This window comes from Suillus plorans (genome assembly GCF_016647745.1).
Source record: "Suillus plorans strain S12 chromosome Unknown HD556scaffold_12, whole genome shotgun sequence".
Lineage (NCBI taxonomy): Eukaryota > Fungi > Basidiomycota > Agaricomycetes > Boletales > Suillaceae > Suillus > Suillus plorans.
The window spans coordinates 327,777-348,580 of NW_024537396.1; the positions used below are offsets into that span (position 1 = coordinate 327,777).

At 47.3% G+C, this 20,804-nt stretch overlaps 7 protein-coding genes across 7 annotated transcripts; 4 read left to right on the top strand and 3 right to left on the bottom strand.

Annotated features, from left to right (window-relative positions):
- Positions 1-649: 649 nt before the first annotated feature.
- On the bottom strand, positions 650-2,416 carry HD556DRAFT_1460332 (uncharacterized protein; the record flags this gene model as incomplete). The annotated part of the gene is made up of 7 exons (XM_041308222.1): positions 650-912; positions 989-1,167; positions 1,219-1,233; positions 1,284-1,637; positions 1,715-1,859; positions 1,920-1,947; positions 1,999-2,416. The coding sequence occupies 7 exons, from the start codon at positions 2,414-2,416 to the stop codon at positions 774-776; spliced, it is 1,278 nt and encodes a 425-aa protein (XP_041163457.1). The 3' UTR covers positions 650-773.
- Positions 2,417-3,300: 884 nt separating this feature from the next.
- HD556DRAFT_1305771 (uncharacterized protein) lies at positions 3,301-3,861 on the top strand (the record flags this gene model as incomplete). Its single annotated transcript, XM_041299827.1, has 4 exons — positions 3,301-3,445; positions 3,539-3,564; positions 3,590-3,691; positions 3,754-3,861. The coding sequence occupies 4 exons, from the start codon at positions 3,301-3,303 to the stop codon at positions 3,859-3,861; spliced, it is 381 nt and encodes a 126-aa protein (XP_041163458.1).
- Positions 3,862-8,769: 4,908 nt separating this feature from the next.
- Positions 8,770-11,478, bottom strand: HD556DRAFT_1305772 (uncharacterized protein; the record flags this gene model as incomplete). Its single annotated transcript, XM_041299828.1, has 9 exons — positions 8,770-9,311; positions 9,374-9,596; positions 9,637-10,254; positions 10,287-10,306; positions 10,387-10,452; positions 10,626-10,690; positions 10,745-10,780; positions 10,875-11,125; positions 11,176-11,478. 9 exons carry the CDS (start codon positions 11,476-11,478, stop codon positions 8,770-8,772), a joined length of 2,124 nt encoding a protein of 707 aa, XP_041163459.1.
- Positions 11,479-12,153: 675 nt separating this feature from the next.
- Positions 12,154-13,008, top strand: HD556DRAFT_1305773 (uncharacterized protein; the record flags this gene model as incomplete). Its single annotated transcript, XM_041299829.1, has 2 exons — positions 12,154-12,654; positions 12,697-13,008. The coding sequence occupies 2 exons, from the start codon at positions 12,154-12,156 to the stop codon at positions 13,006-13,008; spliced, it is 813 nt and encodes a 270-aa protein (XP_041163460.1).
- A 1,016-nt stretch (positions 13,009-14,024) lies between these two features.
- Positions 14,025-14,479, top strand: HD556DRAFT_1210664 (uncharacterized protein; the record flags this gene model as incomplete). The annotated part of the gene is made up of 2 exons (XM_041296561.1): positions 14,025-14,122; positions 14,179-14,479. Coding segments are annotated over 2 exons (399 nt in total), but the record flags the coding sequence as incomplete, so codon positions are not given.
- Positions 14,480-14,989: 510 nt separating this feature from the next.
- HD556DRAFT_1231960 (uncharacterized protein) lies at positions 14,990-16,581 on the top strand (the record flags this gene model as incomplete). The annotated part of the gene is made up of 8 exons (XM_041297474.1): positions 14,990-15,192; positions 15,243-15,377; positions 15,427-15,535; positions 15,587-15,777; positions 15,827-15,965; positions 16,017-16,145; positions 16,258-16,412; positions 16,461-16,581. 8 exons carry the CDS (start codon positions 14,990-14,992, stop codon positions 16,579-16,581), a joined length of 1,182 nt encoding a protein of 393 aa, XP_041163462.1.
- Positions 16,582-19,145: 2,564 nt separating this feature from the next.
- On the bottom strand, positions 19,146-20,568 carry HD556DRAFT_1439988 (acid protease; the record flags this gene model as incomplete). Its single annotated transcript, XM_041306033.1, has 5 exons — positions 19,146-19,230; positions 19,288-19,558; positions 19,605-20,088; positions 20,137-20,234; positions 20,292-20,568. 5 exons carry the CDS (start codon positions 20,566-20,568, stop codon positions 19,146-19,148), a joined length of 1,215 nt encoding a protein of 404 aa, XP_041163463.1.
- Between the last annotated feature and the right edge of the window lie 236 nt (positions 20,569-20,804).

The following is a 20,804-nucleotide window of genomic DNA, read 5'->3' on the forward strand; positions in this document are numbered from 1 at the left end:
TATACATACTCATATATGCTTGTAAATCCAGCTTAACATGAATAATCTATGACAATGCTGGGACATTCCGCCTTTGCAGCCAATGAGTAGTGATAGTATACCTGAGCCAATCGTTTTGAGCTTTGACATCTCACCTAGTCTCGTTTTTTAACTACAATGTTATTTAAGGCCTTTTCAAGGAAAGAGCCTCTGACATTTGTCAATAAATCTAGAATACCATCAGATTTAGCCACAAAGCTATGACATTTCTCCGTTTCAGACGATAAGGGGTGGTATTAGACTTATCCCAACTATTTCGTGCATTGCCGTTTGGCCCTATTGATTTGTTCCATTACAATGCTATTCAAGCCCTTCTCGTGAAAACTACATCAAATATTTTACAGCAGTGCTCTACAACACTCAAACGACAAGTCTGAGGCAACGTCGACTTTAAAAGTTTCAAAAAGTTGTGACATGTTGAAGTCACAGTACCGTATATCAGTGGTTTTCGAGCGCATATACGAAATGAAAATTTATCGATACCGAACAATAGTAGTACACGAGCGACGAGAGATGGTCTGAAGACTCCATGTCAAAGTCTGGGGGACAGGTTGTCCAGAAATTGCCGGGAAGTCTATGTTTGCTGCCCGCCGTATTATGCCATAACTTAGCGTCGGTATCTCGCCATCAGCCTCTCCCGCCATTTCACGTTGCCCACCGTGCCCACAGACAACATACCATCGACTACAGCTCCACAGCTGCCAAGTATTCCAGGTGCCATCCTGCGGATGTCATCAATCGGACTTGTCATTGATTGCACCTACTGATACGTGACACAGGGATGGCTGAAGTGCTGATGGGGGGTGGTTGATGTAGATGGCAGGGGTGGCTAGCCACTGACGGGGGTAGCTGATGGGATCAGTGTCGCAGTAGCTGACGTAGATCGTGGCGGCAGTGATGATGTCAGAAGTTCGGAACAGACAACCTGGAACTTGCCGACAAAACACACCCAGACATGTCCCCCAGACTTTGGGGCGGAGTCTGCACAGACTTAACACAGACCGGCCATTTCCCACATGCCCTCCACGTTCGAAGGTCTGCGTGGAATGCGATTCGGTGGAATCCGAAGCGTGAGCCATCGCGCCGAAAAAGGTAATCGACCTCATCGACCTCATCGATAGCATCGATCTACTACGTCCCATAGAAATCATATCTGGACGTCAAATCGAAAACGCTTACCTTGAACGATGGCACCTCAGGATGAGGTGAGTATTCCATCGTGGTGTCCGATCAGACGCGCTGACTCTAAGTGGTGGATCAGCGCTGCTGCAGCATTGATCGTGCAAGAAAGATAACCAGGGAGAGGAGTGAGAGGGAGAGGGAGGGAAGGAGAGCGGGGGAGGAAATGAGGAGAAGGGAGAGGGAGAGGGAGAGGGAGAGGAAAAGGGAGAGGAAAAGGGAGAGGGAACGGGAGAGGGAACGGAAGAGGGAGAGGGAGAGGGAACAGAAAAGGGAGAGGGCGAATATCTCGCGGTCAGCACAAACGTTTGGTATCGTGTCGAGGTGGCGGCGTGGATTGTTGACCGTTCTGGGATTTGGGAGGGGGCGCAGCAGCGTGTTTGCCGCAGAATAGATACTCTTGCAAGGGTGATTCGTGCCTAACAATACCGCGTGCTCACTTGTGAAGAATATAATTAAATTTTGGCCGCTACTTTCAATATGAAGTCAGACATACGATAAATGAAAGATCCCACATCTCTATCTTGAAAATGTATCCTGACAGTTCCGGAGAGCACCAGTTTGCTTGAGGTGGTTTGGCATGAGGGTTCACGGTGTAGTCAGTCACATACAGGGTGTCAGGTGCACTAGTGTTTTCATAGCTGTGCAAAATCTAGATTTTTGTCAGCTCCGCATTTACGACAAGTTGTCTGTAAACTCACTTCGACGGTGCAATCGATGGAAATATGCCTTTGAATCAGAGCTTTCAACCTTGAAAATAGAAAAAGAGACGAGACGAACAATCAGAACGGACAGGATGATAATGGGGAAATACCTTTAACTCAGCATCCTTGGGCAAAGCATTCTTGGGTACTGCCCACTCTGACGGGGCGTCAATTCTGTCAGGAACACGGAAATGCCGGGCTTGGGTATCATAGGTGGTCCAGGACAATGCGGGGCGACAAGGGTGATCTTTATACTGTCCTGACGTCATGCTAACAGCATCAATCGAGCTACAGTTCAGCCATCTGCCAGCCTGTTTGATTAAGTTCCATACGACCTCTGGATTGTTAGTAAGTGCAGGTAAGAAAATTCGGAGTGATGATGGTGATCTACCATTCCTCGTGTTTGACGCCTTGAAATAGGGAATATACTGCGCATCGTGATCATGAGAATAGCCCTTCAACTTGAAAGACTGGGAAAACGCACTGGAGGACATGTGAGGGAGCTTTCCGGAAATGTAAACGACAGTTAAACATACAAAATATCTTTAAAGTTGTGAGCTGCTAATCTTTCTTTCCATCTCTTAGGTATTGTTTGCGAACTTACGAATTGCACCATGGTCAAAGATCGGAAGCTGGCACAATCTAAGGCGAAATTGCGAAGGTGACAACTCATTAGTCCCATGTGCCTTTCATCCAGGAAAGTAACCAACTGAGCACCCCCAGGGAGTGTTGCGACCTCAGAACGCTGGATAGTATGATGCCGACAGCAATCGTCGCTGTGTACTGTGCGTTATCGGAACTGTCAAGTGGAAGGTTGGTAGATGTTGAATTTGGGGCTGATGCCTTTCGAGACCGGTATGACGCACTGCAGGATTATATTAACCAGAGAGTCGCCCATGACGTAGCGTTTTCGGAGCGATGGAAAGATTACGAGCAGGTTACTCGTGCTAGGTTGCTTGAGATTTAATTAGTACTCATACTCGATCGCGATGATAACGTACCTTGCTACAAACTATTGAGCTCCTCGATGCAGGGACCGGGCTAAGTATTGGGGATTACCTGACCGGTTTTCCTCCACCAGTCTTATCTATGGATGGGGTGTCAACATTTCCGCGGGGATTCCAGGGTGAACCAGAACCTCTGGGGGAGCCCTTACCACATCCTGTCAATCGCAACCACGGACCATCGAAGAGAACTCATCCATTTCTGTTTCACCCATATTCACACCAACCCGGGAATCACGAGGCAAGTGCAGCGGATGTGCAGCAGCTGAATTACTGACGGAGTCGTGGCTGCATAGTCCCAAGCTCCCGAGTCTGGACCATCCATAGTCCAACAACCACTACTCCCCTCGTATGCTGAAAGTAATCCTTTGCACATGGAGATTGTTCGGTCTGCATTGGACCACGTGATTGACTACGCAGTCAACGTTCACTGCCTCCTAAATCAGAAGGCGAGAAAAAAGTTAGTCGAGGAAGCCTTGACCAATGCCGTCAACTCCATCTGCCCTCATACACAAGCAGGTAAGCATGCGTGTCTCTTTTTTTGAAAAAGAACTCACTTGCCTAGCGAAAGATGATGCGGTGCGATCACACAGTACCAACAATGAATCATAGGCTCTAGTAATGAGTCAGACTTGGATGTAAGTCATTGATACAACCCTGCAGAAACTGGTGAGATGGTCAAGGTCGAGCTACTCCAGTGCGACAAACCTTATCGAGAATTTTCCTCCCAATCTCAAATCCGAGTATGAGACTGCGGTGGCGGCAGTGCGTATGTGGCATAGGCTACACAGAATCCAAGTTGATGTCTTAACATAGTGGTGTACTAGTATCGGCTCCACAGGATAATTCTTGAGTACCAATGTCGACCAGCCTTTGTTATAGGATTGCTGAGGCTTGCCCGCACTGAGTCTGTTGGTTCAAATCAGCTCGTATGATGACTTGGATGATTCTATGCAACGTGTCACGGCAGCGATCGATAACAAACGAAGCAAACAAGGTAATACACTCCGACTCCGACTCTGCAACGTGTACTCCCGCTTTCATGCACGTGACTCAGGAGCACACTATCCGCTATATACTATACAACTGAACTGTCCGCAGGCGAGCGGATTGTTTGTACTAATTAAGGCGAAGATAACTTCAATTCAAGCGATAGAATGTGAGGAAGGCATTTTTTTAGAAAGAGAATTCCAACTCTTCGTCCTCGTCGTCACCATAATGCTCCCCACTGTCCATTCCATCTGAGTCCACGTCCTCTTCATCGACTTCATCGTCACATTCCGAATCGTCATCCTCGTCACTGCAGTCTTCTTGCTGATAGTCACATTCCTGAAAACCCTCACCGCCATCTAGGTCCTCCTCATCTACAACGTCCATGGCTTCGGTCCCTGTCCAAGTCAGTGAATCTGTACCAAAAGCGTCTCGTGCGAGCCTTCGAAGTGTGACTGAATGACCAACGCCCAAATGGGTATAGCGCATATACATGTCTCTATCAACGAATCTGGCTCAAAATCGCGAGGGTTATGACACAAAGGGTAAGGGATATTCACACTTACATCCCAACGTAGTATTCTTCCCAATCATCTAGCTCCCCTCCAGGACGTGCAAGCGACTTTCCATGTCGAAGCGAACTTATACCTCTTCCTGAGTGAAATGCAGGAATCAAATGCGCCCCTCTGATGACTTGCCCTGGGTCAAGGAAGCCAAATACATCCGTGTCCGATTCTTCTACAAATGCAACCTTCGGAAGGCGAGTGCATTTCATACCAGATCTATGGTTCTGTACGAGTGCCAGCCACCTTACCCACAGAATATCTAGGTGCCGCTTCACAGACAGGTGACCGTCGTTAATCCATACCTCCACATGATAGATGCCTAACACCCGGGCATACCAGTATGGGTGCCTAGGATTTGTCTCCCCTGACAGCACCATGACATCCCCATGAGTTCGGGGGTTGATGACATCATACTCATGCCTCAAGTCGTAGGTGGTGTAGTGCACCTGCATTGTCTGAACCGCGTATATTACGTTGTTGGGGATGATCACCGAGTTACGTTCCTCGTCAGTGAAGACGTGGTCACAAAAAGTAATGTCGAGCTCCCGCAACCTATAAAGGATATGGTCCTTTAATTTTGGAATGAATTTCTGACGAACTCTGTGAGCAGATTACAGGTGCGTCCAAGATAACTTCTACCTTGACAGCTGGATCACCCTCATGTTCCCGGATAAAGGCGAAGATCTGTACTGGATTGTTCCGATTTGTTGCGATATGATGCTGCTGTTCCGAGGAAGTTGACTGTAGGGCGTCGGCTCCTGACTGATTGCCTGGCGACGAGGTGCCCGCTACTTCTGCCACCCGCTGCAGAACACGACGCCTACGCTCGTGCTTCGCCAGCTGCGCTGGGGTGTCTAATTTATTTGTCAGTGGATAAAACGCCTTCAGGGCTCTGTGAGCAAGCTCTCCCTGGGCAAACTTCAGATACATAGCGTGAATGTTAAAGGTACCTACAATCTGAGTTGTGAACGAATCTGTAGTTCCGAAGAACCAGATGGTTCTCACATAATCACCCATCGCATGAAATTTATAGGTACTTAAATTAAATGTCTTCCGGCGCGCCCCACTTGAATCTGCAGACGTATTGTGGGTTTCAGAATGTTGAGCGGCCTTTCGTTGGCGGGCTGCTCTCTCTTTGGGTAGTTCCACAGCGTTAAACGCGGCACATGTGTGACGTTGGAACTTTCGTAGCATCCCAGACAGGTTTTTGAAGGTTTCTGCCAGGAAAGTAACACTGGACTCAGAGTGAAGCCTGAGTTTAGCAAGTGCATGCCATTGGGCAAACCGATACAACAAAGATTGTACCACCGCATCATGGGGGACCGGAAAAAGTCCTTCAAAGGCCGGAATGGCGCACTAAGAGCGTGTCAGCTAGTATAAAGTATAAAATAAATAACCAGAAGACCTGTAAGATGTCTTCAAAGTCGCGCGCCGCTAACCTCTTCATCTCAGAGGTGTTGTTTGAAAACTTGCGGATCACCCCATTGCCAAAAGTGGGGATCTGTCGAAATCTATAGAAGATCAGAATTAGACTACTAGTTAGCAAGCGGTAGCGCTATGTGAAATCTCCATACCTGCTGTCCAGGGTTGACACTAACTGACTCCCGCCAGGGATGGCATAGAGCAACCTGATAAGGTGCGTAAGTAGCGCCTTCCAGGTGCCGAGTTCGCACTCGTGCATGAAATCGACTACGAGCATGCCAAATGCATCAAGGCCAAGTGGTCCAAGCCTTTTGGCGAACTGATTCTGCAGTGTATGACGTGTAGTTGATCCATATAACACAAGGAAGCACAGTTGCACTCACCAGGATGGGCACCCAGGAGCCCTCACCAAGACTGTGTTCTACCTTTACGCCGTCAACCGTGCTTCCATTGTAGATAAATTCACGAGCCTTCAAAACCTTCGCCAAAGCATATACCCGAAGATTTGTCACTCGACTTTTCATATCTTTCACGAGCCCGAGAAAACTAAACGAGTTTTTGGGCGCAAGACAGCGGGGGCAAGGGCACAACCCCATGTCCTTGATGGTTGCAATTAAAACCCTGTAAATCAACAGTGATTTAGCAGTCTCGAAATAGGTATTCAGAGGAACATACTTTTCAGGATAATCGGCAGAATATGTGAAGATTCGAGGAAAGACCCTCCGCCATATTCCGTCAGCACATTTAAGAACGACGCCGTGACTATATGCGTGAATGAAGTCCTCGTCCAACAGGATTTCCCAGCAGGAATGAAACAATTCCCTGCGGCAGTGAGCTTGAAGGGACGCTATGCCGGTCTTTGATACGCGATATAAATTACTTAGAATATCTTTCACGCTATCGGGAAGCTGACTTCATCAACAGAAGGCGAGTGTGCTGAATGTAAGGAAAACTTACTGACGGCAAGAATCCTACTAGATGGCAAGCTCCCGATTTGGGCGACGACCTTGCATACTTGGTCAGATTTCCGAAATATAAGTAAAGCGGCCAAGCTTTGGCAGTCCCAAAGTTTGCCAGATGCGTGGCATCAGAAAAGAACATCAGACCGGCGATAACACGCTCCAGTGAGCACCCATGCTCCCTGGGCAGCTTCTGAATGTGGTCCTGAGCTGCCAACCATGCATCGGAGGTGTATAACTCGTCAAATACCCGCTCTTCATGGCCGTCCAAAGGGTCTTTCCACAGCCGTTTGAAAGGGAGGAGATGAAAAGCCTGAGCTTGAACATCTGCGAATGCGGCGCGCATTACTTCAACAAGAGGGCGGTAGTGGAATCCAGGAACAGTATAGGGCTGGGGGCCGTCCTCCTTCGACTTCGTCGGAATGTTAATGGTAATGTCAGTCTCAATCCAATCATCAGGGAAGGTTACTTTTTTCCCATCCTCATCTCTATCCAGCTCTCGCAAGTTTCGCTTCACGGAGAAGTTTTCAAGGTGCTTGGGGTCAAAGTCTTCCGCCAGTATCACGTCCTTGACCAAGCGCGAGACTTTAGTTTCAGACAAAAGAGCACTCCCGGAATTCATCCAAGACATAAGTCTATGGATCGTCATGTTAGGAAAGGGATAAGGAGGTGGAAAAACCTTTTGTTGAGAATCAGTTCCTTCAAGTTGGCTAACCGTTGGAGACGTCCTTGCAAGTAAGGAGGATGGGATCAAATGATCTGGCTCGAAGGAGGGACGACGAGGGTACAATCGACAGAGACCGAACGAGTTATACGCGGTCTGTAGAGTGTCCCTTAGCATTAGAAGGACTCGTCGAATCCTGGATTGAGCAGGCAATGAAACCGAGGCTGGAACTGGTGGGACGTTGGCGTTATCCAATTGGTGGAGGTCGTCTTGTAAAGGCTCGACGTCGCGGAAAGCTCTCGGAATTCTTCTCATAGATAGTCTAGTTTCTTCTGGAAAATATCAACTGATTGATAAAACGGTCGCTACTCAAGGAATACCGACCTAGACTATCACGATAATCCGAGACGTTAAAGTTTGGCTCCACATTCTCTATCTCCGAGTCAACTTCGATAGGGATACTTTCGAGTTGCTTTGAGTTAAGGGGAGTCTGCGAGTCTAAGACACTGGAGACATCTTGCAAGCTGTCAGCCATAAATATGGGCCTGCGGAGCTTGTCAGGAGCAATTGGCTTCAAATTTGGGCGATCCTTCACATGTCGGACAGCAGATAGTATTCTCTGAGATTACATTGAGTGACTGAGTTCAAGTTTGAAATAGATAGAACACTTACTGGCCTATTACTGAAAGGGCGCAGAACCGAGCTTGAAGAAGCGGCCTCCTTTGCCCGTTCTTTTCTCCTTTGACTGGCTAGAGTACTAGATCTCTTATAGAAATGGCACGTCGCGCGATGCAGGCTGAGTCCTCGGTTGTCGGTCGCCCTTTTCCAAGAGCAACCCAGAGTGTCACAAGATAGCATTACAAGAAACAAGAGAAGGCCAGCCCAGAACGTGCGCATTGCGCTTGCAAATCGCTGGGCATAAGCAATTAAACCATGCAACCGCGTGACTAGTAGTAGTAGGCCGCTGTTCCCATGAACCGTAACTCTCCGAATGACGTACTGTCTCGGAAAGGCCCGTGAGTCGGGCCTGGAACGTTCTAACTCTCGATCACAAACCTTTCTGCATCGTCACACTTTCAAATGGAATCTTCTGATGGCGGCGGCAAGGAGCTAAGTACCTGTATTGCAGAATCTGCACTAGTAATACTGAGAGAAGACGAATGCCTAGTAGTACACGTATTGAAGTTGGTGCAATGGTTTGTAGCAAGGTACATTATCATCGCGATCGAGTATGAGTACTAATTAAATCTCAAGCAACCTAGCACGAGTAACCTGCTCGTAATCTTTCCATCGCTCCAAAAACGCTACGTCATGGGCGACTCTCTGGTTAATATAATCCTGCAGTGCGTCATACCGGTCTCGAAAGGCATCAGCCCCAAATTCAACATCTACCAACCTTCCACTTGACAGTTCCGATAACGCACAGTACACAGCGACGATTGCTGTCGGCATCATACTATCCAGCGTTCTGAGGTACCGTTGGTAACCAACTTCCTGAAGAGCATTGAGAATGATGTCCCATAACACCCTGTTCTCAAGCGCATGACCGTCATTCCCGGCGCTAAATTTGGGAGGGAAGACATTGTCGTCAATGAGGTCTTGGACTATTTGTCTCTGGTGCTCGGGTTCAGAGATACCTGACCAAGGTTCAGGACGCAAACGATATCCAGTTTGGATTTTGGCTCGTGCGATTCTCTTGCAAGCGGCCATGATCTTTTTGAAAGGATCAGAAATCGTTTGGTACAGCGCCTTCTTATTCTTTTTGACCCATTGCTTTCTGGTCCCTGATGCACGGCCAAAACTTGCAAGTGAGTTCTTTTTCAAAAAAAGAGACACGCATGCTTACCTGCTTGTGTATGAGGGCAGATGGAGTTGACGGCATTGGTCAAGGCTTCCTCGACTAACTTTTTTCTCGCCTTCTGATTTAGGAGGCAGTGAACATTGACTGCGTAGTCAATCACGTGGTCCAATGCAGACCGAACAATCTCCATGTGCAAAGGATTACTTTCAGCATACGAGGGGAGTAGTGGTTGTTGGACTATGGATGGTCCAGACTCGGGAGCTTGGGACTATGCAGCCATGACTCCGTCAGTAATTCAGCTGCTGCACATCCGCTGCACTTGCCTCGTGATTCCCGGGTTGGTGTGAATATGGGTGAAACAGAAATGGATGAGTTCTCTTCGATGGTCCGTGGTTGCGATTGACAGGATGTGGTAAGGGCTCCCCCAGAGGTTCTGGTTCACCCTGGAATCCCCGCGGAAATGTTGACACCCCATCCATAGATAAGACTGGTGGAGGAAAACCGGTCAGGTAATCCCCAATACTTAGCCCGGTCCCTGCATCGAGGAGCTCATAGTGATTGTCGGGATCATGCGGCCTAAGACTTGGCGCTCGTAGGTGAAGGGTAGTCCCTGGGTTGTCCACTGTTGTGTGAGAAGGTTGCTGTATTGCTAAAGTGTTATGGTTGAGCCAATTTTGGCTCGAAGATGGCGAGAAGTGATGGGGGTGAGTCTCTTCTTCCCTGGTAATCAGAAGATTTGATGTCTCTGGCTCGCTAGGCTGCACGAAATTATTATCGAAAAGGTTGGGGTGTGGCGGTGGGTAGTCGTCGTGATCATGGGGGGTTAATTCATCGTTGAACAGACTGTCCAAGTTATATTCATCGTCAGAAAAGAAATCTAGCTGCTGGTCATCGCACGTGTAAGCGGGTAGCATCGTTGTGGTGGACTGATGATGGGATGATTAATTAGTATTCATACCTCCTTAAAAACTGATTTCTCTGATAGGAAAAAATATATCGAACATTTACGAGACCATAAAACCAATAGTAAATAAAACTGCGACGACAACGAGGCTCACCAGGTCTAAATCCAGTTGGTTCGTACACCCCAGGCAGTTTAATTTTCGCTTCGTTGAGATCGTCGCCTGCGCGATACTCCGCATTGTATGAAGCCCAACACATCAATCACCAAGTCTTTTCAGTCAAAATTTAATATTCGGACGGTTGTTTGCAGACGTAGTACTTTACAGAAGGCATTTACAAGCGAGTGCGAAAAGCGTAGTTGTATAACAAAAGTATGCAGTAAGTTTCAACGTACAAGTGCCTGACTCATCCATCAATTCCCGCTTGACAACATATTCGTTACTCTTAGTAGAGTGAGGCCTGCAAACACGTCAGCGATTAAAGGAGGGAATCATTACCGGAAAAAAGGCTTACCATTTATCATCAGGACTCAGCCTCGATAATGCTGTCCTTTAGAAGGGACAGCTCTTCATCAGCTCGATGAAGAGATTTTTTGTCCCTGTCATACGCGGCAGTAACGTGTCTGGCATCTGCCTCGACAGACCTCAGTTTCTGACGGTCAACAATTATATCAAGTAACCAGCGTGACTCCTGCTCCGCTGCTACGAATTCCATTTCTGAACTGGCCATTGTTGTTTGAAGAAAAGCACGCAGCCTTTTGATCTCCTCGAGTTCCCATGCCGCAGTGAACATGCGCATACGCTTGCGTTCACGAACTGCTTCTTTGTAGTGCACAGCATAACGGAATGAGTCGGGTGAGAGTTGTTCTATTTGCTTCGTATACGCATCCTTAACCTAGATGCATGTGAGATGTTGCCAGAGCTATATACAACAGTAGGACCTACCCCGAAGCTCATCGACTCTGCCGAATCGTCACTATTAGAGGGTCTGCCTAATAATTTAGAGCCCAGGTAATCCTCTTCAAAACTTGGGGATGGCCGGCGGTAAGGGTGGGAGCCTTGGTTGCGTTGCCTCTGAAAATGGCTTAGAGCTGGCGACCTACGGGGCGGGATATGCGCGCATCCCGTACGGTAGGAACATTTAGAATCAGGCGTCAAAGGCAAGATATCCTCTTCAGCATCTGAACCCGAGGTTGTGGCGGCTGTGGTGGTCACATTTGAGTCTCTTGACCATTGCATAACGTGCATTATCAATACCTGATTCTGAGAGCCCGGGACTCGGAGAGAGTGGAGAGGGTGGAGGTGAGCTTTGATGATTATAGGAGTCCACCTCATCAGAGGAAACTGTAAGGGCTACAGTGGGGCATTTAAAGTGGTCTTCATCACAGGCGAGAGTTGTTGTGTTCATTCTTCAACGACTTTGATGGGTTGTTGGGCAGCAGAGCATGATGAATACATAAGCGATTAGTAAATACGAACCGGAGTTTGAAGAATTACTGTAGCAGTGAATACCAATACAAATGATCGAGCCATCCGATTTGTCCGCGACACTTGAAACTCAGCTCTTCCCAAAATTGGTATTTGAGTGATTGACAGGAATGGAAAATAGCTTCTCGCTGTGATTCTATTCGGAGCACACTGGACGTAAAGTTCAGCAGATTATGACTCACTTTGGAACTCAGAATGTCAAAAATGGTAATTGCTTGCGAGTTCCAACTACGCGTTGCAACGTGTGATCGATTGATCAGCGCCTATCATATACCTTGAGAATTAGTAAACCAGCATTTTCTAAAAATGGGAACTTTTGCTTCAAGGCACGATGTTACTCACACTTCAAGGGTATGATTCGGACGGCCAGCAACACAGCTTAATACGTATAAGAACTTGTCAGTTTATAGTCATTGATTTTTCACCAGCTTTAGCATGTTAAGTCCCAATCCATATACAATTAGCGGTACCCATTCCTCCAAGTCTTGGGATGAGGACCCGATAGCCTGTGTCCAACATGATCGACAATATCACGATCATGATGGATTTCCCACATCTGGGAGTGGTGATGGCGCGTCAATGTTCTGTGAACCAGATCCATCGCGTGAAAGCATGATGAACCCTTTCACTTGCTCACCTAAAAACTCTACCACCACCCCTCCAAGTCTTATGGGCCCGCCCTTGCATGAATTTTCACCTTCTCCCGTCAGCGGCTGCGGTGCTACAAAGCATAGATCTGCCTTGGAGTTGTTACCGATCGGTGCTCCAGCCATCAAGAACACTTGTGCACCTGGCCTCCGACGTGATGGTGCAGTCGAGCAGTTCAAGTGGACGAGCCTCCTCAGCGAGTCACAGCGCAGCCCATCATGGGTTACAAAGTATAGTGATAGGGGTAAGGCCTATAAGGACCTTCAACTGGACAAAGAGAATGTAATGGTAAGTGGTGCAGCTACGCTTGATTTTTTTATGGTGACCTAGCTTCAGGGTGCCATTGACTTCAAAGTCGAAGCCGGCTGCGCAGGTGGCAAGGCTATGTCATTGCCAGCCAAAGCATGTCCTGCTATGAACGTTCGTTTGACGACGAAGAGGGGGGTGGATTGCGCCAACCTCCCCCACTCCAACGAGGAGAACGGTGGTCCAGCTCCAAAGCGCATCTGTCGGGAGAAAACCGGCACCGACTGGCAGACGGTCCTTGACCTTGTTAAGTATGGCCAAGAACGGAACGGCGATGGCAAGGGCAATGGGTCGAATGGCACTCGCACCGAGCAACCGCCGGTACCACTTCCTTAGCTTCTTCCGTCATACCCACTGAACCACCTACAAATACAACGTCAATAGTTACAATACAGATGATTGAGGTAACAAGAACGCTATAGACAGATGTGAAGAAATAGAGCGCACTAAATAGACCAAACCGAATAGTTACTTCATGCTTGACAGTCAGTGGAACTCGCACCTCCTTCCTGACGCGGTTGATTCACGAACCTTGTCACTGGGGTGTGGAGACGGGTGGCATCTATAAGCGGGCTTTAAGATGTCGATTTTATCAATGTTTGCCTGGAAACTGTCGAAGTCACTGACATGCTAGTGAAGAATGCCAAAATGGACTTCAATCAGGACAGTGCAACTGCGCTGTTCGGCTTGAGGAAACCGGCCGAACCAGCCTCGCGGTGCGCACAAAGCGACAGGATTTGATTGGGTGCAGGATGCCCAGAACATATGAATAAATGACAATTAACAGCCGAGCAAGGTTCGCATCGCCCTCCCTAAGTTTGCTTACCAATTTTGAATTTTCTCACGAAGGCGCAGTTGGCTCAGATTTCTGACTTGGCAGACTTCCCATATCTGGCGCGTTGTAGCCTATGTACAAGTCTTACGCCGCGTTTGACTGGCCAACTTGTATTAAGTGGTATGGGTCATACCAACCGCGGAGACATCGCAGGCTCGTTGGTATTGAGCCGCGGGAAGATGTGGTGAGTACAAGTGATCCACCTTCCACCTTTTACATTCTCGCTCTGTTTAGAATTTAATCTTTTGCTGCGGTTCCGTTTGTGACTGGTACTTATCATAACACACCTCATAGGTATTACTGTTTCCCAATGTATCACTACTCCTTGGCGCTCTCCCGCCCTTCCTTTATTATGGCAAACTCCAGCTGGACAAAGAATCGTGTCGATGCAATACTCTCGCACTCCGACCCCGTCATGAACGTAATGCACTTTCTCAACCCCCTTTTTATCCTTCGTCTCTTTGCGACTACATTCAAGTCAAAGAAACTCCACGCCGGTTCAGCAAGCAAGAAACCAGAAGCCAATATTGTCTACCCGCCATGCGATACCCGCGAGATGGCACAATTCCCATTGGACGAGAGGGAGAGAATCATTCTGAGTATCGCACAATTCAGGTATATCTCTATTCTACTTTACATTTGTTACTGGAGCTCAAATGTCGCTCATAAAGGCCAGAAAAAGACCACCCTGCTCAACTTCGCGCTTTTGCGCAGTTATTGGCCGATCACCCAACTTATACTTCTGGCTCCTCTTCTGTGCAACTTTTCCTACTGGGTGGCGCACGTAATGCGGACGACCACGCCCGCGTGCAGTCTCTTAGAGATCTCGCAGAAAAACTCAAGATCACCCCCTACGTCCAGTTCATCGTCAACGCAAGTTACCCGGAAATGCTCGGCTGGCTCGCAATGGGTAGCATCGGGCTCAGCACGGTGGTGGACGAACATTTTGGAATCAACGTCGTTGAATTCATGGTGCAGGTTCCCTGTTTTACTTTGTTTCGTATTGCAACTTACCTCGGGTGAAACTAGGCTGCAGGTGTGATTCGTTCAGAAGAGCACTAGTTGGAAGACTCGTCCCATGGATGTTGCAAAAGAAGTTTCAAAGAGTCTGTCGGAACGAATTGTGATCCTGAAGGTATGTGTGACCATTTCTCGATTTTTAGATTATGATATGACTCGCGCAGGTCAATGGTGATCTATAGGACTTGGAACAACCACCGGGAGGCTTCGTGCAAACTCCGACTATTCCTAGTACTAACCTTAATGTTTTCCTAGATAGGTATTTGTTCCAATCGCTTGATTTCTTACGGTAATCCCGGCAGAGACATTTCTCTTTTTAGGAAATTAGCGTTAGTCCCGCCCCGCCCAGCATCATATAAGACTCATGCGACCTGGCTGGTTATTTCCCTACTCTCACACCTTCTCTTCCTCTACCATCTACTTCACTTTGTCTTCTCTACTTCATCTCATCTCCCTAGCTCTATGTCGGTCGCCGAGGCTAGCGCGCCACATGACGAGGACTGGCGGTATGATGGAGGCAGCCCATCGCACACTGAGGATCAAGATGGGGGCAATCTTCGGCAATCCGAAGCGGCAAACTATGTCCAGGCTCGACAGAGGAGGAGAATTGCTCAACTTGAGCAGCAGCTCGAGACTCTCGAGGCGGGGCGGGCAGCAAAAGAAAAGTATGTCCTCCACTACTTGCATTGAGTCACTATTTCTTACCGTCTATCAGGCAAATAAATTACTACATGGCTCAAGGACGAGCACTCAGACGGGTTGTCACTCTGTTCGACAATATTGAGAACCTCGTCGCCGAAAACGACAGAAGATCTGACGACGAGCAGCGGGACCAGGATACCACTCTAGAGTACTTTTTTCACTTTTGGGTCGTGAATGATATTAATTGGTGTATCTAGACAGGATCAATTACAAGTAGGGTATGTCGTCCTAACGCAAACCTTACCGTGGTTTCATAAGAAGGGCTGTGAGTTGGAATACGATGACTATTTGCACATGATGAAAATGGTACGCTTTACTGACGTCTACAGTTGGTTTGTCTCACTGGATCTTTATTAGCTTCGTCAAGGCGCTGACGGTGCTCGAGGCGACGACACCTCCAAGCTCAAGACTCTTGTTTCCGAATGGGTCAATCGTGACTTCAAGCCTGATCCACCGGTCGACCCCGAGGATAAACACTCTCGTGGATTTACTAACAATGTATGCGGCATGTTGCTCTGCCCAGCCGAACTAGATTGGAACGACCCAGCGTAGGTAACGCACTCGAACTCAGCAAGAGAAGCACTCACTATCTGGCAGGGTAAGGGCGGGAATTCGAGATCGTTCGGAGGGTTATGTTGTCACAGATCTCTCTTTCCCGACTTTCTTATATGACAAATATTCCGCCAACCCGAATGATCTAGAGGAAGGCCTGTTTAAGGGCAAAATTCTTCTTCAGGTTTGTCCCACTCGACTCTAGTCAGACAGCGAGCTTGCTGATTCTTCTTAGGGGTATAAAGCTGTATTTACATCGCCCTCATCAGTGAGGGATGTCGAAGGTGACGGCGATGGTGCTGATGTCATCCGAAACAATAGACGTGCTAAGAAGTCTTCCTCTGGAGTCAAGGTCAAGAAACATGTAGCGGAAATCATCCAGATGAAGAAAGTGACACCTCGTTCAATTGCATACATTGCATGTCAAGTAAGTTATATTTAGTTTGAATGATGAATGATAACCATAATCATGGCAGGTGCGATTCGCAATTTCTTCTATTACGTCTTGGAGGTCTATTGATGGGGACTTCGATTATGTACAATTCTGGCAAACCATCGTGGACTTCTTTGAACGGCCTCCCGGTCGCGAAGCCCACCGCAGGGTCAACAGGCTCCTTGAATGGTGGACTAGGTGCGTGACTTACATTTCCGATCAGCCCCAGCTGAACTCATTTTTTAGGAAAGTTTTTGGAAGGAATCACCGCGATGAGCTTAGCGATATGGCAAGGGCTAATATGTCAGTGAATGCTCTAGCAAGACAGAGGGCGCGACGCGACGATGCCGCTTTTGATTCACCGTAGACACCTATTGATAGTCTGCTACCCACCACGTTACTGCTGATTAGTTTACTTCTAATGTGATAGCATCTAATGTGATAGCAATTCAAGCAAATTTCTGTGATTTTAAACGGCCGAAGATAGGAAAAACAGAGCGACTACAGTAGAGTCTGCAGCTTATAGCGGATAGCACAAGTTAAGCCTGGAGTTGTGAACCTACCTACTTGGTTCCCCTAGGCTAAATGCAGGGAACATAGGGTATTGATAGCGATATCTGCAGTTTTTACTCAAATCACTGACAACACAATCTCAGCCCTAAATCGTGGATCCGCCCCCTTGGCTTCATTAGTCTGAGCGTAAGAAATGCATTACGATCTCGGCAATCTCGCGCAATTGAAAGACGCATAAACTTTGATGCCTCTTGTCCCTGGATCAACAACTTAAATAGCCAATGTCCCAAATACCTTTATCAAGAACTCCTATGGCAGTGTGCAAAGACATCAGATTATGTGGACGCATGGTAGATTGCACCTTGCCCGTATCAAATAATAAGCGAGGCACGATAGATGGTGATCAAACGTTAGCAAGAAATGGTGTCAAAATGGTGTCGTACTGTGTTGTCCCAACGTCGCGCTAACACCATCAATCAAGCTACAGTTCGGCCATCCGGCCTCTGGGCTGTTAGTAAGTTCAGGCGAAGAAATGCAGAACGACGATGGTGATCTCCCTCTGGGTTGCTATTAAATTCAGGCAGAGAAATGCGGGGTGACAAGGGTGATTCTTATACTGTCCTGACGTCGTGCTAACAGCATCAATCGAGCTACAGTTCAGCCATCTGCCAACCTGTTTGATTAAGTTCCATACGACCTCTGGATTGTTAGTAAGTGCAGGTAAGAAAATTCGGAGTGATGATGGTGATCTACCTCTGGGTTGTTAATAAGTTCAGGCCAGGTAATGCAGGGCGACAATGGTGGTTTTTGTATTGTCCCGACGTCGCGCTAACAGCATCAATCAAGTTACAGCTCGGCCGATCAGCGCCATTGAAAAACAGCCATGCATTATGTTCGCAGTATCCAAAGCGAGATACAGCTGCCAGTCATTAGATAAACATATAAGGTTGCGTGTAACTTGAAGTATGAGACAAATAATCTCTCGCCCACCTGGTAAACACATCCTCGGCTGTTGTGGATAGGTAAGACTTTTTCACACGGATTCCCAGCTGATATATAGTTGACAAATGTCAAGAACATCAAACAGGATAGCGTCAAAACTCACAGCAGTAGATATGTTTATTCTTGTTACTTGGCGGGCACATAGTTGTTCTTTAACTGATGCTATCTTATATTCTTAATTTTGAAATTGTGAATCTTACTTCCGACGTGGCCGTGGTGATCACTCTAGCCTGTTTGTCGACTGTTGCTCCACATTGTCATTCTTTGAACGGTGCTGTCTTTCATCGTGATTCAGGAAATTGGCCTACAGTTTTCGGATATCAAGAATTTTCAGCAAATGGTGTTAAAACTCATGGCAGCACATATATATATTCTCGTTCACTCGGTGGGCGCAGAGTTGTTCTTTAAACAATACTTTCTTCCATTCTTCACCTTCGAAATTGTGAATTTTACTTCTGACGTGGCGGTAGTGATTCATCTAGCCCTATCGTTAGCTATTGCTTCGCCTTACCTTCGAGTACGAGTTTGAGCAATACATAAGCCTTTTCCAGACCGCACACTAGGATATGAACATCAGGAACTGTCGCTTCCTCTACAAGGTCAAATATTCATATGTAACGATCGATAGCAGAATTATGTTGATGTTTGTGAATATGTGCTATATATTGTTATATATGTCTTTCTAATTTGTTCATCAGTTCACTGATGTAAACCAACCAAATATCTATACACATAGCTTAGTGCTACCACCTAATGGGAGCTCCAACGGACATCCAGAGCTGGATTTGAGCCACGTGGCACATGGAACGCACTGACACCATCGGCACTGCTTAGCGGAGTGCTAGTGATTCTCCAACCTTTTCTGTTCCCCGCAGTTTGTAATCAAATGGATGCTTCTACTTCTTGGAAGTACGATATCGAGTGTACAGCTAATTCATCATCGATGTCATCTATCCTATATACACGTAACATTACATTTGAGGCCTCGTGGAAGAACATGCAAAAGATGATCGATGAGATCTCATAGAGGTGACTTATCATATCAAGAGACATGTTCGAGTTGGACGCGTACATACTACAGGCAGATTCCACGACTACGAAACGATACACACTGCTGCTGGGCGAAGAAATGACAAATGAACGAAAGCATTTCTCGTGCGCACAGAACCATGATTTCGATCACAGGGCTTCATACTTCTTATAACTTTGCTATACAGTGGGGTCAACTTGAACCTTATTCTGAGCATACATGAATGACTGGAAGAACGCCTTCATGATCAGAACCCGGTCAGTTTTACCATAACACCATCGCTCTCATTCATGCACCGATGCACATCAGACACGAGGAATTCAAATAAGGTACATCGGGTAAATATGCTAATACGAGTAGAACCGCGATCTATCGAGAAGAGTAATTTAATTTGTCGTGGCATATGTGTACTCAGTAGTGGCGAACCCGACTTGAGAGTTTGTCGTGTCGTACACCGAGTAGAACCGTTCGCTGTAGAAGAACAATTCAGCAATTTAGTTTCCCGGCAAAAAATGTAGCTCAACGTACAGGAAACAATAGCCGTTCGTAAAATCCAAGCCAGAACCGCTGCTGTCTCCACTGTCGCTGACGACCAGGTATATGCTGTTGGTGGTACCGCCAATGGCGCTGTTCAACGATCGAGGCCAGATTTGCCCATTCGGGGTGAGCTCATAAGTAATTCCACCGATAGTGAAATACAAGGATGAGAGCTGCTCGTACTGGTCGGATGAGATCTGTAACAAGCCAGTGGTCTTATCGAGGGTCGCCCCCGTCGCAGTCTGATATATATTGAAGGCGTCTGAATAGTGGATTAGAAGGATTTTAATGTCGTACAGGACACCTACCGGAGGCAATGAGGATCAGGGTGGTTCCTGTATCGACGATACCAGCTGTCTCATCCAGAATGGGCGTAGACCCATACATGATGGATTGATCGATGCCCCAATATGTACTCGCTGGAAATACTGATGTGACGGGCACATAGTTGATTCTTCCAGTAATTTTGGAGGCATCATAACTGCCAAATGTGAGCTCGCCACTGCTATCACTAGAGGAAGCAGGTGCGAAGAACACTCCGAGTACCTCTGAACTAATTGTTTTCTGCGCATAGAGGTTGTCCATCACGGTTGCAACTTCAGATGTATCATCGACGAGGCCCTGCGTCAGATCAACCGGTCCAAGACCCAGAATTCCATCCAGACTACCCATCTGTGAGGCTTCAGATGCAACGCCAATAGATTGGCTGTTAACAACCAGATCAGAGCTGAGCGTCACAGTGTCTGTGTATTCCTCTCCAGAAACAGAACTCCCATCGGCGTATGGAACTTTCTAGAAACAATTCGACAAAATGTGTGTCACGTAGAAACAAATACTCACAAATTTATGGAGTGTGTCCCGGCTCGTGGTAGTCTGCTTGTAAGGCTTGTTGCTCCCGATCCAGGTATTTGAGCTTCCGGTGTCTACCAGGAGTGTGTCTGTATGAAATTGACAATGCGTCAGATAAAGAATTTGCAGGAGCAAGAGCAGCTCACAGTACGTTGCTGGACTCCCCACGCCAACGTCAGCGGTGTATGTCGTCACAGTATTGGTTGCATTGACGGAAGAGCTTCCGCCAGCTTGCAGGACTTTGAGTCGAGCTCGATCTGCAGCTGCGATGTTCTTGATCCCGTACGAGTTTACTCTAACGGAAAGCTTGAGAGTAGCCGTGGTTGACGCTGTCCGAGGACGAGGCAAAGCGCTCGCTGACAGTGAGAGGAAGGAAAGCGCCAAAAGGGCAAGGAGAGATGAAAGTGATCCGGAGGAAACCATCTTCCTAATGACATCCTTCCTAGCTGGGCCGTTTTATATGGTGGTCGGTATTAGACCATCAAAACGTTATTCTAGCAATATCACGGAGGCGAACAATAGCAAGGCTTCGAAGCGACTACGTTAAGTTGAAATGTGACTGGTTCCGGGGCTCGTTGCATGAAGGTACATTCGAGTCCTATGAAATTCATCTATGCAGGAAATGAGTGTCGGTTAGTAAGTAGTACTAGCTGCAGTAG